General features: G+C 31.7%; 1 protein-coding gene across 3 annotated transcripts in view; it reads right to left on the bottom strand.

Moving 5' to 3' along the window:
- LOC134680943 (myb-binding protein 1A-like) overlaps positions 1-19,208 on the bottom strand; it is a 51,959-nt gene that overhangs the window by 28,694 nt on the left and 4,057 nt on the right. The window contains exons 7-23 of one of the 3 annotated variants that reach the window (XM_063540260.1): positions 17,149-17,241; positions 16,376-16,481; positions 15,485-15,576; positions 14,670-14,771; positions 13,896-14,036; positions 12,202-12,266; positions 11,738-11,915; positions 10,691-10,787; positions 9,786-9,853; positions 8,499-8,555; positions 7,388-7,441; positions 6,929-7,024; positions 6,084-6,153; positions 5,441-5,583; positions 3,412-3,472; positions 1,163-1,356; positions 113-246 (exon numbers count right to left, since the gene is read on the bottom strand). In XM_063540260.1, coding sequence (XP_063396330.1) covers positions 113-246; positions 1,163-1,356; positions 3,412-3,472; positions 5,441-5,583; positions 6,084-6,153; positions 6,929-7,024; positions 7,388-7,441; positions 8,499-8,555; positions 9,786-9,853; positions 10,691-10,787; positions 11,738-11,915; positions 12,202-12,266; positions 13,896-14,036; positions 14,670-14,771; positions 15,485-15,576; positions 16,376-16,481; positions 17,149-17,241 — 1,751 coding nt within the window. Of the gene's footprint in view, positions 1-112; positions 247-1,162; positions 1,360-3,411; positions 3,473-5,440; positions 5,584-6,083; positions 6,154-6,928; positions 7,025-7,387; positions 7,442-8,498; positions 8,556-9,785; positions 9,854-10,690; positions 10,788-11,737; positions 11,916-12,201; positions 12,267-13,895; positions 14,037-14,669; positions 14,772-15,484; positions 15,577-16,375; positions 16,482-17,148; positions 17,242-19,208 lie in introns of all 3 variants that reach the window. The other 2 variants (XM_063540259.1, XM_063540257.1) reach the window with 2 other exon arrangements.

Genomic DNA, 19,208 nt, shown 5'->3' with positions numbered 1-19,208 from the left:
AATGATTCACTAATAAAATCGAGTATAAACAAATTTCATCACAAATACAAAGAAATATTCAGGATAAAGAATACTGGTCCATTGACTGATTTACTGCTTTAGTTAAACCAACCTTAATTTGAAAGAGCCAAGTTGTTTTTGTGTTTCTTTTTTCTCCTTTTTTTTGTTACTCTTGGAGTACTTAAACACCATTGCCAAGGCAGCATCTAACTTAAACATCTCACTGTCACTCATGTCTGCATCCTCCTGTAAGACAAGCACAAAAACTGTAATCTAAAATCTAAAAAAACTGTGTTTGATCTTAGGGCTGTTCCATTATAACATACATCTTGTTCTAGGAAATGACTTGGAAAATAGGGGAACCACCTACAAAACGCAAAATTCCAATCAGCCACTTCAGTTATTTTGGTCATATTGAATAGGGGGCAGATTTTTTGAAAGAGGTGGAAATAGTATTATAGTACAGGAAATCCAATACATGTTTCCAAGCAACTGCTCTGTTTTAATGATGTTTTCCTATGTTTTTCAGACCCTCTTTTATGAAAATCTACCTCCTATCCACTAAGACAAACTAACCCGTAAGGGGATTCTTCTCTTACACTTTTAATTGTACAAAAACACTAGGCCATAGATTTGCTTAATGATATCTAAATACCATGTATAAGCTATTGGCAATACTTTTGATTAATTATCATCAGTGGTGTATCAGTTTTCAATATATTTCATGGATATCTGTGAGCCACAAATGTGAATGATTAATAAGGTTTACTTTCTTCAGAAGCTTGTATGTTGATTTTTTGCAGAACTTCAACTGCAGTTAAATATATTGTTGAATGAAACAAAAAGAAAATCAAAGGTTTGGAAAAAATCAATGGATATGTTGAGAAATTCAAAAGAGGAGCACCTCTTTTACCCAATAGGCCTATTCACGGTTAGTTTAACCATATTGGATAGGGGCAGATTTTCATAATGGAGGTAAAAAAATTGTGTGAAACATAAAGGAAAACATCTTTAAAACAGAGCTTGGAAACATGCATAGGATTTCTTATCCTTTCATACTTTTTTCAACTTTTTCAAGAAAATCTGCCCTTTATCCAATATGGCCAACTAACAAGAATGGGGCCCTTAGAGGCTGATGTTGATCCCTTAGCTATATTTATACCTCCTCCTCGTCATCATCGTCCCCCTCCTCCACAGCAGCAGGGCCTAAAGCTGATTTGATAGCAGTCCTGAACTCTTCATCCACTTCATCCTCCTCTGACTCACTGCTATCTATATCCTCATCAGCATCTGACTCCTCCATTTCTTCTGCCTCTCCATCATCTTCTTCTCCCTCATCATCATCAGATTCCATGTCTTCTGAAGTTAAAAACAATTAAAGCTGAAAATGTAAGCTACTTGATTTCATCAAGCAAATTTTTTTCATAAAATTCATTCAGCACAAATATTTGTCTTTAATCAATACTGTCTACTATAATACATGATTGTCTGTGTGGTTCTAGTTTACTTTGTTATAGATCATCTTTAGGTTAGCCCAATGCACATTTTTTAAAAAGATAAAACTATCAATTATCCAACGCTAAAATTTAAAATTATGTGCTCCTGATGTTATGCAGCCATATAATACACTGGGAAAAATTAACAATAGGTAAAATAATATTCTCTAATTAGGTCTTTCCACTTTTCTGTGGAAAGACCTATTGTATTTCATCTGATTATTTTTTTAATTTTTTTTTTCTGCCACATTTTGTAATTTTTGTTTTGCAATATGTCGCTTAGATATTTCTTATATTGTATAGTACAGTTTATAAGTTTTTAAATTTCACCCTGCTAAGACAAACAATTGAGTTATCTCCCTATTTATTCACTATCTCCTTCTTAATAAAAAAAGATATCAACAAAATTCTTTTTCTAGATTGTTCATTACATTCTCAGGAGTTTTAGGCTAGTTTGGATTGAAGCAATTAGATGAAATCTTATGGGAGTTATATATCTTTACCAAATAAATTTGTTAATATATCATTAACCGTTGACCGCATAACCCTTGAACCTTTTTATTTGAGGTAGCTAGGTCCTAACTTAGAAAATTAGGTCAAGGTCAAAGGTTAAAGTCATGTTCAAAAATGTGACTTTTGCCTGATTTTGCACTTTCTTCGACACTTTGAAAGATACAGATAAAAGAACAAGTGAAAAATGTCCGCTTTATTGTAATGAAGATATGCTACATTTGGTCTGTTACAATTTAATTGCATCTTATAGGAGTTGGTGCCCCTGTAATGTCTTAATATAAGGTTATTTGATTATAACTTCAAATAAGTTCATTATAAAGTCGTTTGACCTTGTACAAAAGTTTGGGCGAGATATGACCTGTAAATATGGCAACCACACGCGACCTTGAGAAAACCTTTTATGCAATTTTTTCATATAAAAGATCTCAGAATCCATATATTTTGTGACATAGATACATAAACTTATAACACAAGACTAGAAATTACTTCCAACAAACAGGAAGTGGCCAATTATCTCTCGTTCTTAATTCCAAAGTACATAGAAACTATATATTTTTGGAATCAGAGTGAAAGAAGCTATCCTATGAGACCAGAAGTTACATTCATTTCACCAGAAGTAGTATATAATCTCCCTTATTTCACTTAAAAGTAAAATGAAACCATTATTTATCAGTATGCAGAAACTTATAATTCTCTTATCAAAATTTCTTTGATGTGGAAAGAACAATTTGTTTTTAATTTTCATGCTATTTTCACATTTCCTCACCGATGTGAGAAAAACATTTTTAATCTCTAGTGAAAAATTTGTTCTCAGCAAATGATTGGTTGAAATTTTATTATAACGTTAAATTTTCTTGGTTTATTCTGAATTTTTCTATTGTGACATCATGAAAGGAGGCAACCGTGCCTGATGACGACACATAAAAAGTACACAACTTTCCTCAAATAATTGAAAAAGAAGGATAAAAATCATTAGAGACAGTTAAATTTTAACTATTTTTAAAAGCTTGACAAAGTTTCGAATGGAAAAATATCATAATACATGAGTTATAGTGGTGGAATCTGTTTCTCTAATGATTATTATCCTTCTTTTACAAAGATTTGAAGAAAGTTGCGTACTTTTTAAAATACATTTAAAATTATAAGAGAAACATATTCCACCACTATAACTAGTGTATTGTGATATTTCTCCACTCTTGACAGTTAAATTTTAACTATTTAAAAGCTGGGCAAAGTCTCGCGCTTTAAATATTAAAATTTAAATGTCTCAAGTGGAGAAATATCATAATCAGTTGTTGCAGTTGTGTTGCAGTTATATTTATAAGATTTTCTACGCAACAATAAGACCATACATCTTAATGAAATAACCGTTACCACAATTCATGCATATTCCAGAACTAACCTTCATCATCCTGTAAGTCAAATAAACTGTCATCTCCATCTGGCTTCTGTACTTTTAATACCTAGAAAAAAAACATAGATTCAGTATCATGATATCTTGAAGACTATATACTGAATGATTGATTGGTATTATAACACCACTTACAACAATATTGTGTTATTTCGTGGAAGTCTGTTTTCATTGGTGGAGGAAGCCAGAGTGCTTGATGCAGTATTGGCTTTGCTCATTGTTGAAGGCCATACGGTTACTTATAGTTGTTAATGTCAGTGTCATTTTGGTCTTTTGTGGATAATTGTCTTATTGGCAATCATACCACATCTTCTATTTTATATTTGGAGAAAACCAATACTTTCGGTAGGAATGAATGCATATAAATTTAAATCTTATTCTTTCCATTTTGAATAATAAATTTTTACTCATCAGACTTGCTGATCTGATCAAATAAAAATACATCATTTAACCTTTTAACAGATTGTATAAAAGATGGAGATGGATTAGCCATGTTCTTAGAAGACCAACAGAGGACTTGACCAGAGTCACTCTTAGATAGATAGACACCTGAAGGGAACAGAATGAAAAACAACATGGAGAAGAACAGTTGAAGCTAAAATGAAAGAACATGGAATCAGCTGGGACAAAATAGAAAAGAAAGAGCAGAAAAGAGACCAGTGGAAATATCTATAGTCGCCGTCAGCTGAAATTCGTAGCGGTTATCAGTAAAAATAATCTAAACTATCAACTACGTTCACTCGAGATATAGTTTTTCACAATCCATTCATAAATCTCGAAAAGAAAAACCACTACTGACCAACCTTTTAAGTGATTGCTGCACTGTGATAATCCTGACCTTCACATTTTCCAAGACTATTTTGAATGGTGGAATCCGCCATTGTTTTTTCCAGAAGTGTTTCCGTGGAGTTCAATTTCATTACATTTGCATAAAGCGCGGGAAACCGTATCACATCAATGAAAAGAACATTTCACGAAACTGCGTAAATGACGAATTTCACATGTAAACAAATGATCCTCATAGAAACGAAGATGGCGGAATTACAATGGAAAACATTCTGGAAAATGTGAAGGTCAGGATTATTACAGTGCGATCACTTAAAAGGTAGGGCAGTAGTGGTTTTTCTTTTCGCGAGAAAAACTATATTTCGAAAGAACGCATTTGATAGTTTAGATTTTTTTTACCGATAACAGCTACGAATTTCAGCTGACAGTGACTATAGTACTTGCCTTATGTGCCTCAGGGCATAATAAGGACTACGTAGGTAGGTAGGACAAAAGTAAAACTGAACTAGTTAATTGCAGGCAAGGTGGTTCATAATTGTTTGATTTATAATGTAATTAAAGAACCTTAGTGAGCACGCTCACATACCCCACGTCCCCACATTGTCATTGGAGAAATTAAATAAGTGTAAGGAAAAAAAATTGTATAAGAAAAAATATTGAATAATAATTTCCTGTCAATATGCACATCTACATGCATAGTATGTCCTTATTATCTACAATATTTCATGAAATTCTGTTGTGTGGTTTCAGAGGAGTTACCATGACAAACTGTTGCAGAAGTACATTAAAGTAAATAAGTTCAAATGGGCGTAACTCCTAGAAAAAAAAATGAATCATAATTTCCTGTCAATATGCACATCTACCTACTATGTCCTTATTATCTACAAAATTTCATGAAATTATGTTGTGTGGTTTCAGAGAAGTTACCATGACAAACTGTTGCAGAAGTACATTAAAGTAAATAAGTTCAAATGGGCGTAACTCCTAGAAAAAAAATTGAATCGCAATTTCCCGTTGATATGCACAACTACATAGTATGTCCTTATTATCTGAAAAGGTTTCATGAAATGCTGTTGTGTGGTTTGAGAGGAGTTGCGATGACAAGAAACAGGACTGACGAACTGACGGACGGACGGACATGTCAAAAACATTATACCCTCCGCAACCCGTTGCATGGGGTATAATAAACATACCTCTGTAATCAAAGACATGGCTTTTAGGGTGATGTACATACCTCTGTTATCAAAGACATGGCTTCTGGGGTGATGTGCTTTGCCATACAAGCACAGACATTATTAGCAACCATTCTGGCAAATGTTGAACCTTGTGACATCATGCTAAGCAGCAGTTCTATTAATACCTCAATCCAAGCATGTTCTGAAAGATACATAATATAATAACATGTACAACATATTTTTAAGTGAAGCTGTTACAGTGTTTCCTGTAGCTCTTTGTCAATTTCAACCATTTGTTAGATATGAATAATTTGTAAGGGCTATTATATATAAACTGTTGAAACATTAACACCTGCGTTAAAACTATGCAAAAGTTTCAAAGTCGATATACCATGATAGAGGGGTGGGATTGAATAATCTCCATGACAATTAAATATGCCAAAGATAATACAACTGCCTACCAAATACTATTTACAAACTTTAATGATTGTTGATGCGGCACATGCCAATGCTGGCAGTAGAAACAGCAAGCATGTCTAGCATCTAAGACTTTGGCAAAACACGAAGATACTTTCGTTAATACCAGTTTTTTTCAACTGAATACTGAAGCGATTATTTTCAGTACTTGTGTATTGATTTTGTCTCTCCCAAATTGCATTTTTCAAATTTTAAGAAAACCATTTACAAATAGTAACACATTACCTTTTTTAGGGGTCTTGCCGACAGATTTTCGTTTTGTTTCTGATGCTTTCTTATAACAGACTATCAAATCCTGAAAGAGAATAATTAAGAAAAAGAGTGATCATATTTTTACAAATGTGAAAATCTAAACACAGATTTTGTTGGCTTTTTAAGTCAACTGTAAAATGAGAAAATGGTACAGTCATGACCATCTACCATTCAAAAAAATTATTTTGTTCATACAAGTGAAATATTTTTAAAATGTTACATCAAAAATGGTTGAAAAACCTGTTCAAGTGTTCACTTATTTTTTTGTAACTAGTCAGTAGCTAGTTTCAACTTCAATGAGGCACTCTTTACACAAAAATCTAATATGAATCCAATATTCATTTGTTGGTTAGTCAAATCAGTTGAGTGCCACCTGAGAAATATTGATTTCAATTTAAGTAAATGTTAAAATAGGTAAAACTAAAATTGAACAGATAAGTTACAAGATAATAATTGGTCATTCAATATTAATAACTATGTCTTATTTAAAATGACATATTCATGATATTTACAAAAAAAAGAGAGAGAGAGAAATTGTATGCAAAGATTTCCATGTGAATAAAATATGAATATTATTTTTAAAATTTGGGAGAAACAAGATGCAAATAAAAGGAGCAATGCATTTTTTTTTAAAAAGTGATATCGATTTCAGATATGTTGATTTTCAACTGAGAAGTGCCACATCATCATATTTATTACCTATAATACTTTTTATCAAGGCAATATGTAAATTTGGTCAAAGGACTATGCTAGAAGTCCTCACATTTATGTAATTTTCAATCCATTATCAGGAATATGGGAAGTATTACTAAACTTACCTCTAAGCCTGAGTTATCTGAACTGCCATCAGTAAATATTTGTATGGCATTAAAGAGGAACAATAATTCAAATGCATGGTTGACTGGTGTGTCTTCCTGTAAAAATATCAAATGCAGAATTCACATTCAGTTTAATGGTATTTACACATTCAAAATACCAGGTAGGCATTCAATTTTATTAAAAACCTCATCCATATATTCACCAAATGGGAATATCTTTATAAAATCTAAAGACGTTATAAACTAGGGCAAACCAAATGTTTTTGTTTTAATATAAATTTTAACCTACACTAAACTTTGCAATTTAAAGAATTTCCGATATTTTAGATAATAAAACTTTAAAAAATTGTCTTCAGTGGTTAATTTATGTCGACATTAAAATCAAAAGTTGGAGAGTAGTCTCATTGGCACTCATACCACATCTTTCTATATCTACAAACGATAAAGCCTTTTACTTACTTTACTATGTATTTCTTTTAAATGCTTGAAAACTGTATCCCAGTCTGCTCTTGCCTGTGAAAACATGTCAGAACAATTTTCAAAGAATGAATAATTTATTTATAGAGTAATTAACCAATCATAATACTCAAACTAATATGCAGTAATTAAGAACTCACGACAATTGAACTAGCATGTCTGTTGATTGTCTAATCCCAATAATACATGGACACAATCATTTCAGAATTTACAATTAAAGAAGGAATGGACTAAAGAGAAGACTCTCTATCACTCTATACCAGTGGCAGATCCAGAAATGTCATTAAGTGGGGCTCCCAGGCTGCCTAGAGAATGCTTGCTCCAGTCATGCTCCAGTGATTCCCTATATAATCAACCAAATTTTTCCAACAAACCGGAGGAGGAGGGGCCAAGGCCCCGTGAAAAACCCTCTAAATCAGCCCCTGTATACCTTGAGCTTCAGGAAAGCAAGGGTTATAGAAATTATTTATTGCTACTTCAAAACAAAAGACATGTGTATTATGAATGAAGTGGACAGCAGCATTAAAACATGTGCACTTTGGATAGGAAAAATGTGTCTACAGAATACAAGGCCACCACAGCTATATTGTGTGCTTTATCTATATGCCTTTTTGTGTTTCTTTGTTTCATATTTGTTCTGGTTTTTTTTATTCTAGATTAAGATTATTACATGATGTTTACTGCTGTGGCCTTATTTTGACATTTTTACTAATTATGTCTGTTTATTTTATGGGACTGTCATACAAGTGATAGGTTTAGCATGCTATAAAACCAGGTTTTATCCACCATTTTCTACATAAAATGTCTGTACCAAGTCAGGAATATGACCGTTCTGTCTTTTTGGGATTCTATTTTTTTGGATATAAATGTATTACAGTAATAATGTGTGATGATCTTGATGAGACAACAATCTAACAACGACATAAAAGCAAACAGACGGTTCAAAGTCAATACTGCCTGCATACTAGGCAGCTCAATTGTCGTTGGAGATTTAATAAAGTCTTTATGGGTACGTTAAGGTTTTTCTATTATAACTACAAAAATAGCACAAAATCTGCTGTTTTGACGTCTAGATATCATCATAATTACGTACCTTAGCTCGCATAGGTTTGACTAGAGCTACTGTATTTGTCTTGTCATCTAATAAAGTCTGAAAAGTAAACAAATTAACATTGTTTTGAATGCCTACCCTATAAAACATGTGGACAGAACACACAAACAATGCCCAAAATTAACTTTCTGTCAGTCAGAAGGTGTTTCACTATATAAGTACACTTTCATTTTGTGAATTGAATAATATTTCTAATCAAGTAATGAATATAAACAAGACAAAAGATTACTTCATTTCTCCATTTTACTAAATCTACTGTCGATTTATTATAATCAGTTGGTTACCAATTTCATGGATTTCATGGTTACAGGAGAACCATGAATTTAAACATTCATGATCAATGAATTCCAAATTTCTATAGGTTCGTATGCTGACTTTGGCAATACCACTAAAATATGGACATTCTTCAATTCATGAAAATAAATGAATCCATAGTATTCTAATTTTATATACACATGTTTTATATTGGAAATAGTGCTTCTGGAACTGTGGCTTCATTATTATTCGTTGGATACCAATTTTTGTGGATTTCGTGGTTACCTTTGAACCACAAATTCAAATGTTCAACGAATAGCATATTTTCAATAGGCTTTGCATAGAAAGATGGACAAAACCACGAAATCAAATGTCCAGGAATATGCAATTTCTCAGCAATCCACGAAAATTGATACCCACAAAAATAAATGAATCCACAGTATTAGAGGTCAAAGTTTGAACCTTTATTTCTCAAGTTTGAAGATTTCTAAATCTCCTTGATTTTTTAGCTACCATAATATAAATGTAAATGTATAGCAGTGATTCTTGAATTGGAGCTCAAAGATAAAACTTTTATTTTTAAAGTTCGAAGATTATACAATATCCTTTTCTTTAGGTTCTTTGCTTTTAGTTGATTGGGAAACAAGTTATTGCAACTTATATTAATCCTTTTCCACTTTGTGGGTGCAAGTGCTGCCTTGAAGCCGCATTCGCCTTCTCTTTTCAAAATCTACATGGGTGTCTTTTAAGTGCAAGATATATGGCTCTCTCTTATTATGGGTCAGCCGTTTATCATCCCTTTATTAGGGCCTATCATTGTTCTCAAGACCATACTCCCAAATGGTATCAAGGGAGAGCCAAAACATTTTTTTCTTTGACTGTGGTAAATAAATGTATAGCAGTGTTTCTTGTATTAGAGCATAAAAGATAAAACCTTTATTTCTTAAATGAGTAAGAAGAGCATTAAATCTTCTGATTTTTTGGGGTGCCATATATTTAATGTCTAGTACTTACCTGAACATATGTGGCCAGAAGATAAATTGTATCTTTGTAGGCATGTACTGATAATGTCTTAGAATTTTCTGAATAAGACAAAAAAATATCATTGCTTAGGTTTTCAAATAGCTTGTATGCAAAAAATCATTATGGGATCAAAACTATTATATGCACTTAATATCATTATTATGAGGTCTTTCTTCAAGTCTTTAGAGCTTTTTAGTTTTCTTTTCACTACAAAATGTTTTTTAAAACCAATGAATGCCATTACAAAATTGAGGCAGCTCATACTTAGATGCCATTTTGAGAAAAAGCAGAGACTGTGCTGAGCGTCGCCAATGACGCATTTTACAATATTTCATTTCATCTGGTGACAGCTGCTGGCTATATTTCTGGCACCAACATATTCCTATGTAAAAATGTTCATTTCTTGACAATATTTATCTTCATGTAAATTGGTACATGTATCAGTCAAAAATAAATTGTGTAAGATTTTACTTGGCGACTAGTTTGATAAAATAAATCAATACTCTTAGGCAGTTAGTTTTCTCGTTTGAATTGTTTTACATTGTCATATCGAGGCTTATTATAGCTGACTTTGCTGTATGGGCTTTGCTCATTGTTGAAGGCCGTACGGTGACCTATAGTTGTTAATGTCTGTGTCATTTTGGTCTTTTGTGGACAGTTGTCTCATTGCCAATTATACCACATCTACTTTTTTATTTCTAGCTAGACTGTTTTCAAAACTGGCAACAAAATATATGAGCTGTCAATTTTTCTGGCTCAAACCTTTTGGGAGCCAGAGCATGCCCCTGAATAGGTATACTTATTTCTTCATGTTTTACAATGTTACCACTTACTCTTGTTTTTTTGTTGTGTGTTTATTTTAATGACATATTTCTATCTTCCATCTATATACTCACCAGTTTTGTAGATAAGAAGTTGTGTAACAGATTTATGTAAACTATCTTGGAACTGTTTTCTTATTTTGTCCTCCATTTCATCACATTTGTGATTACACTATAAAACAAACAAAGACGTAGGATAAACTAAAAGGAGGTAGAAAATGGAAAATATACAAAATGAAGTTTTCAGTGCAGCTTTACCATTATGTTTCTTGATTGAAATTATATACAGTCTTTCAAAACTTTCTTGTATTCACCATCAGACAAAAAGATTCATTTTGTGACTCACAGCTGATATGAGGGGGGATAGGAGGGGTCCTGCTCCCGAAAATCCCGGACTTAAAAAAACGAAATCCTGAGGTCCCGAATTTAAATAAAGTAAATCCTGACGTCCGAAAAAAAAGGATTCCCGGATCCCGAAAGGGTCAATTCCGAAATCCCGAGCTTAAAAACACCCGATCCCGAAGTCCCGATAAAGGTCCTATCCCCCCTCTGATATATAACAGCATCAAAATGCAGATAATCTGATAATTAGTACAACAACTACTGAATATATAGAGAATATCTGTAACCTTCTTATTATTATACCCCATTAGTTTTCTTATTGTAAGTCCTTGTTGAGAGAAAATGACAAAAAAAAGTATCACTTGGCGATAAATGGGTTTAAGGATTCAAACAAATCTGATGTAGTCTAAACTACATCAAAATAAAACTATAAAAGTAGGATTTAATTCTTGGTTAGAACCATTATGAACAGATATCTACAATGTATACTGTAAACCAACTTATTTTCGCGGATACTTTATTTCGCAGTTTACCCTTTCTTGGCCACTTCGCAGCTATTTAATTTCGCGATTTTCGGATTTTCTTGATGGAGTTTAATAAGGAAAGATCCGAGGTTTACATATTAGCAACAATTTATATTCGCGTTATTTTTCTACTCGTGAAAGTCGCCAAAATAAATCACTCACGAAAATAAGTTGGTTTACAGTATATAAAAGAGAAAAAAAGAATGACAGTAACCTGTCATCTCAATATATTAACAACTTTCTAAGGTCAACATACATGTTTGATAGTCTTTGATTCCTTGACAACTTTCCAATATGAATGAAGCATTAAAAATTCCAACAATTCTAACTGCCATTGATGGTCAGCAGCTGTGCTGGATAAACTGACCAGCGTTCTTAGGTGTATAAGCATATGTAATGATGTCATCATACCAATAGGTCGAGGATCTACTGACCTGTAATAAAAATGATGTAATGAATGAAATCAAAAGTTTTTTGCATTTGTATCAAACATGGGTTGGTATACAGTTGTTAGTCTTTTGATCTTTTTTTTTGTCATGGTGCTGTAGGTTTCTTTTTCAACTTATGTGTTTTAAAAAATGTCCCTTTAGTATTTTTCGCTTCTCTATGAAATTCTTTCAAAAGCAAAGACCTCCAGATATGAATTTTATACACAGGCTTGATCATTATTAAATATCAGAATGAACTTTTACTTCAATAGTAAAACTATAGATACATTACCTGATTTGCTGAATCAAGGTCTGCATTAAATAATTCCCATAATCCTTTGCTGCTTCTGCACTCAACTGTCAATGAACATTTGTTTTATAATAATGTTGGCTTGAAAACATAAATTTAGTCTATCATATTTTTCCAAAGCATAAATATTTCTATTTTCTGTGTTGCTCAAGTTTATTTCCAACTCCTAATAAATATATTTTTATTCTACATAGAAAGGTGACGTCATAAATAATTTCAGAGGTATTACAACTGATCATGATGCTTTACAATATGGTATATATTAGTTTTGTCAACGGTTAACCGGTCGAACGACCGAATACCGAATACCAAAAACGATAACCGGTTAACCGGACTTTTTTTTTAATTTTGATAGTTTTGATATAAATTTGCATGGAAATCATTAAATAGCTTTGTTTTATTTAAAAATTGTCGTCGTGGTTATTAATTTGACAGATCACTGATTGTGCAGTATATTGATTGCTATTGTTGATCCTACATACATAAAATTAATTAGAGCTCGGGACAGGACCTTAAAGAAACATGATTGGTAAATATGTTTTTTTAACAATAACTTTAAATCAGAGATGCGATTAAATTTTATTGATTAGTTCATTATTTCGTTTTTGATATAATATTGTGTAAACCAACATCTAAATGTGTAACCTCCGTAGTGCAAAGTTAAGTCTTTCTTTAAACGAAATGCTACCTTAAAAATTGTGAAATGCAAGCTAATGTGAATCTACTCAAAGTATACGTGATGGTACAAGCAAACAAAATAAACAAACAGGTTGAATGTTGAGCTATAGTTATTAATTTCTGTGTCATTTTGGTCTCTTGAGGAGAATTGTTTCATTGGCAATCATACCATATCTTCCTTTTTATAATTAATCATTTCAAATTGAAACACTCCAAATTATTTTCGAAGACAACAAAATTAAACAATGATCGGTTTCAGACAAATTCAATTCTACGAGCTCAAGACGTTTTTTTTATTTTTTTCAATCTGAAGTTGGTACACATGCTATTATAGTTGATACGGTGTATTTGTTTATTAAAAACCAAACTTCTCCATGAATCCTCACAGACAAGCCTTATAATGCCAAAGGACAAACTTCAATTCTTTAATCGTAGTATTATGACTTGGATAAAAGGTTGTCAAATTGACACTCATACCACATCTTATAACTATGTGTACATGTATGGTACTATTGATAAGGCTTTCAAACAACAACTTAAAACTACCGGTTAACCGGTTAATCGGTCGAACGATTATCCGAGTAACTGGTTAGGCAAAAGTGTACGATTTGACAACACTAGTATATATTTTTAACTTTTCTACACATTGATTTGGACAATGAGATCCAGCATTTTCCACTTCATATAAATATATTTCTATCATGCAAAAAGGTGAGATTTTACTACTATGGATTCATTATTTTTTTATTCTTAGCATATTTTGTGGGTTCAGGTCAACCAAAAAGTAAGATATGCAACTAATTACAATTTTTTTTCCATAAACTTGTATACAGAATTTAGCATAACTACGAATTTAAATATATGTGAAAGTGTAAATTTTCATCAATCCTCAGTATATGATATGGGTTGACAGTGGCTTATGTTTATTTTTCATTTGGTCACTGGTGAATAGCTGTCTCATAGACAATCATACCACATCTTATATGTCCATCACGTACCTGAGTAACAAGGTGATCCAATGTTTTGGTTGTTTGATTTCCAGGAAAACCTTGTGTCTGTACAACACTTTTCATGATAGCTATCTGCATATCACTGTCACTGTCCTTATATGATTTCATTATATTAACAATTTCAGTACCCTAAAAAAAAAAAAAAAAATATAATCAAATTTGGAAGTTTGCTAATAAAATTTTCCAAACAACTTAAAGATAAATTCAACTCAATTCTCACTTTAATGAGATGTCTTTTATATCAAAATTTCATGTACATGAACTACAATAACTAAGGCTTAATGAAAGTTTATAAATCATAAGTCAAAAACCAATACACCAATTATTTTTCTAATTAACAGTACAATGAGGTAAGAAATTTTGTGTGAGATAACAACTGGAGGCGTTCAATAGGGAAAATAAGGGTATTCAAATACCCACATAATGACAAAAATATTTGTTCTGCTTAGTATTACTATACATAAAAATTAAATTTTATCTAAAAATTGTTAAATGCTTGAGCTTTTATTAATTCACTAATTTTCAATGAGAAATTATTCATGATAAAAAAAACAGTGGTCAGATTGATTTGATTTCTACACAGTATACCAAAAAAATTGATGCTGATTGTGATTCATGGATTCCAAAATTGAAAAGTGAAGTACGCTAAATTTTTCAACCATCAGCTGTTCAGTAGATGTTTTTCTGGTATTTATATCGTTGATTTTTTTCATACATATTTTGCATTATAGTTTTATATCTATTGTATTTGGTTTTTCTTACCAAAGTTTTAGTTACTGTCAGCAAGGGGTTTAAATCCCTTAATTTTCCGTCAACATTCTTTACCCACATTTTGACTGTCTCTCGAGACAATAGTTGTTTCATCTGAAAAAGAAATGAATTTCTTTTTATTTTGATATTAGATTACCATGGACTGATTCCATTTTATCAAATGTTGCATATGCAGTTTATCAACAAATAATGTGAGTTTGAACCCTGATAATGTCAAGGCTAATTCAATACTGATTCTTTTTGACAAAGATTGACAATTTTCCTGCCAAGGAATATGGTTCTCTCAGGGTATTATTATTATTATCATTATCATACAGTATTCATAACAGCCCATTATATAATATTAAAATTACCCTAAGCGCTATACAATATATATTTCTATATATATATATAAGTATTAACAATAAAATATAAAAGCCCATGTTATTGTGGCTACATCGATTAACACAAACATGCATGCCATAAACAACTAAATTTGGTAAAAAACCTGACACAATATAAATGTAACAACAGGTGAAGAATTTAAATAAAATGTAATCTTTCTGTCCACTTTGTTTTTAAAGATCTACTTTGTAAACTGTAGGAGGAATTGATTCAAATCATAATTGGTTACATCTTTTGTGTATAATACTGAAAAATGTCTACGCTTTAAAGTCTGGAAAATGGAGAAAAAATCGTCAAACAATTCCATATATAATAGTAAGTGCACAAACTTAATATAGGTGTAACCTTATGGTGAAGTATCAGGGATCTGAGTTGAAAACTGTAAAAAGTTGATCATCTATAAATAGATTTTAGTAACTAACCTCATCAGCTGTTTTGACTAAGGGAAGTAAGTCTAACAACATATGGAATCCAAGGTTCAACAGTTTGACCTGTGATTTGCCAAACACAATAGCTGTAATATAAAATTAAGATTTCATTTAAGAACACAAATTTTCTAAATTCATATTATACTAAAAAGTCAAATATAATTTTTTCTGTATACTGTGGATTCATTAATATTAGTTGTGCACCTATTTTTGTGGATTTCGTTAGAACAGGGAAACCACAAATTTAAATGATCAACATATTACAAATTTTCTAATGGAATATATGCATAATGCATACTCTGCCAAAACCACAAAAATTTAATATCCACAAAACTGAAAGTTTTCCTCAATCTACAAAAATTGATACCCACAAAAATAGTTTAATCCACAGTAATTTATTATCATGATTATACATGCAAGTATGAAGATACTAAGCTTTTATTTTTCTTCTTTTTTTTTATATAATTTTTGCATTTTCAATATATAATAGCAATATCACAAACAGAAATATTTGCCCTCAACAGAAATAGCATTTAAATTTTTAGATTTCTATTGTGAATGTCTGTTCAATCTGCTTTGAATGCAATTTCTAATATTTGTTTTTATAAAGAGCAGGTGTATCATGGAATTTACAGAATAATGTTGTCAATCTAATATTATCCAATCAGCAATGGTTTTATTACTGATGTTCGGTTAAACAAACAAAATGGTGACGTCCTGTGAAATGGGATGTTGTTAGATCTCCCATGCAGCGACCAAGCATTAAAAAATGAGTGAGTGACAGATTTAATTTTAATTAGATTAGATTAACATAGTCACTATGCACAAATACTAACAAGATTGAAGACATGGTTGTACATCCCTTTAACCTATAATTAACCTTACCCTGTCCTGCTTGCCAAAACTTTCCTAATGAACATTTATTGTGTACCAGTTCCTGGACAACGACCTTGTTGACATGATGCATCACAGGATCACAAGAAGTTCCTTCCTTAGAGAAAAAGTACACATTCATAGTGTATTAGATTTACCATATAATAAATGTTCTGCAGTTCATCAAAAGAGAATTAAGTTTTCTAATTTTTTGATGCAGCTCTGTACCAACCCTACATTCTCTGATAATTTTATACATAACTTACCTACAATTTTTAGCTAGACATATTTCATAGATAGTGACTTATCTTTATGTTGTTTAGTTAATGTCTAATCTTCTTTAATTTATATAATTCTTCTGACTCCATATACAGCAGTTTCAACAATTATTTTAAGTAAATGTATGATATTGTAAAAAATGCTGGTATTTGAACAGGAGTTTAAAATACCATTAACAAGAAAGTGTCCATAGTACACAGATGCTCCATCCGCACTATCAATCTAAACATATGTTCAGTGGACTGTGAAATTGTGGTAAAATCTCTAATTTGGCATTAAAATAAAAAAGAATATATCATAGGGAACATGTGTACTAAGTTTCAAGTTAATTGGATTTCAACTTCACCAAAACTCCTTCAACAAAAAACATGCATTGGGACAGACAAACGGACCCACAGACTAGAAAACATAATGCCCATAAATGAGGCATAATTAAAATTGTTGAGAAGAATTCATCACTGGCCTTTCAAGGGTTTTAGAATGATTGAGGTGCATTTGATACTTACCATCAAAATATTCCATATTTTAGTGAAATGATCATCTCTGAACAATTTCTTTGTTTTCCAATGCTCTTTAAGAAAGTCTTTGTTTACCAATTCCTAAAACAAAAACAATATATATAAATCACTGTTAACAAACTAATTTCCAGAAGCGATTTATAAATGGGAATATCACAAGTAGAAAGAGGGGGGTCGACCTTTATCAGGGGGTTTTAAGCTTCTGATTTTGAAATTGATCATTTGGGGATCAAGAAATTCTTTTTTTCTAATTTCAGGATGTTGAGATTTAAATTACTTTCAATTCGGGCCCGACCCCCTATAGAAATAGCTAGCAAAAAGACTTACTGAAGAATTGTTACTTTTTACTGTTTTTTATTTTATCAGGCTATGGTCGTATGAAACAGATTATTTGATATCCCAAATATGTACATATATTTCTTAGCAGACTAAAGATCTGTTTTTTTTGCTGTTTGAAAAATTCATACGAACATGAGGCATTAATGAATGTTGAGTGTCAAACAGATAATTATAGTTGACATGTCAACTAAACTAAACTGTCTGTTAAAATAAAATATGCTGTTGTATTTTTAACATATTTAACATGTTCAATAAAAAAAACATTTTTTATTAAAATTCTTCTTATACATGTTATAAAACAACTAGGTTTTTAACCCTTTCAACGCTACACAAAAAAATAGAAAAATGGCTGCTGCTGCTGCATTTTTTTTGTGTTCATTCATTAGAACAGTATTTTCCTTTTCAGACTGCTGTATCTTTTTTATTATATGAGATACAGAGAAAGTTATTGCATGAAAAATGCTCAGAAGAGCATGAACTGTAATGTTAGGCAATTATTTTTGTGAAATTTTTATCAGGTTACCTGCATTTTCAGGTAATTAAGGTAAAAGGTGTAATTTATTACATTTGTGTTGAATTTGAATAAAAACTACCTTTAGTCTTCATTTATTTTGTTGTTTTATCTGCCATATTATTAAGAAGACACCAGTTGCCCGATTCCGTAGCGTATTGTACCATACATAACGTTTTATGTAATCGTGGCACGAATAAATAGCTCCGTCCTAAAAAAAATCAGTCAAACTCCGTTTTCCCCCCTTTTTCTACGTCTCGTTATGATCGATCAAATTATATTTCCCACATGAATTAAATGTAATAAACACATTGGGATAACAAGAAACCTTTTAACTAATCCTCGTTGTTAGTTTCGCCATAGAAATGCTGAAATTTTTCCATATTTACAGCTTCGTTTCCGATTTCCGCCATTTACATTTGTCAAAATATCTGTTTTTATTTTCCATCTATTTTCCTTCTACTGCATGATTTTACTATAAAAATTCCTGGGATTTCAAGCGCAAATGAGACCTTGCATATCCTAGATTCAAACGATGAAAAATTAGAGAGAACCCGAATGAAAACCGAATGGTTTAAGAGTCCCAATGAAAAATCCTTTTTCATCGCGGCATATGCCGCGAATAGCAGTGGGGAACGGCGTACGTCATCGCGGCATATGCCGTGTATAGCGTTGAAAGGGTTAACACAAAATCTAATCTCAAAAGTAATATGTACTACATGCAAATATTGAGGTTGTTCTTTAGACAATTTCAAAATCTAAAATGTCCTCCATTGCTTTAATAATTGCAATGAATATATATAGATGAATTCAAATATTGGGTCTGACAAAATACCTAGATTTATCTGAGTTTTTGACATATTAAAAGGTACTTTAATCCTGCTGCAGTTGTTTGCACAGGTTTTTAGTCAGGAATCTGATGTTATGTGGTTGTCATCTGTTTATGTGGTTCATAAGTGTTTCTCATTTCTCGTTTTTTATATAGATTATACTGTTGGTTTTCTGGTTTGAATGGTTTTACCCAAGTAATTTTTGGGGCCCTTTATAGCTTGCTGTTCGGTGTGAGCCAAAGTTTTGTGTTGAAGGCTGTACCTAAACCTATAGTGGTTTACTTTTATAAAATGTTACTTGGATGAAGAGTTGTCTCATTGGCACTCACACCACCTATATCTATGTATGTGTTGCTTGTTTTTCTTCT

Source organism: Mytilus trossulus, chromosome 8, assembly GCF_036588685.1.
Source record: "Mytilus trossulus isolate FHL-02 chromosome 8, PNRI_Mtr1.1.1.hap1, whole genome shotgun sequence".
NCBI classification, from domain to species: Eukaryota; Metazoa; Mollusca; class Bivalvia; order Mytilida; family Mytilidae; genus Mytilus; species Mytilus trossulus.
This window is presented reverse-complemented; position numbering and strand designations above follow the sequence as displayed.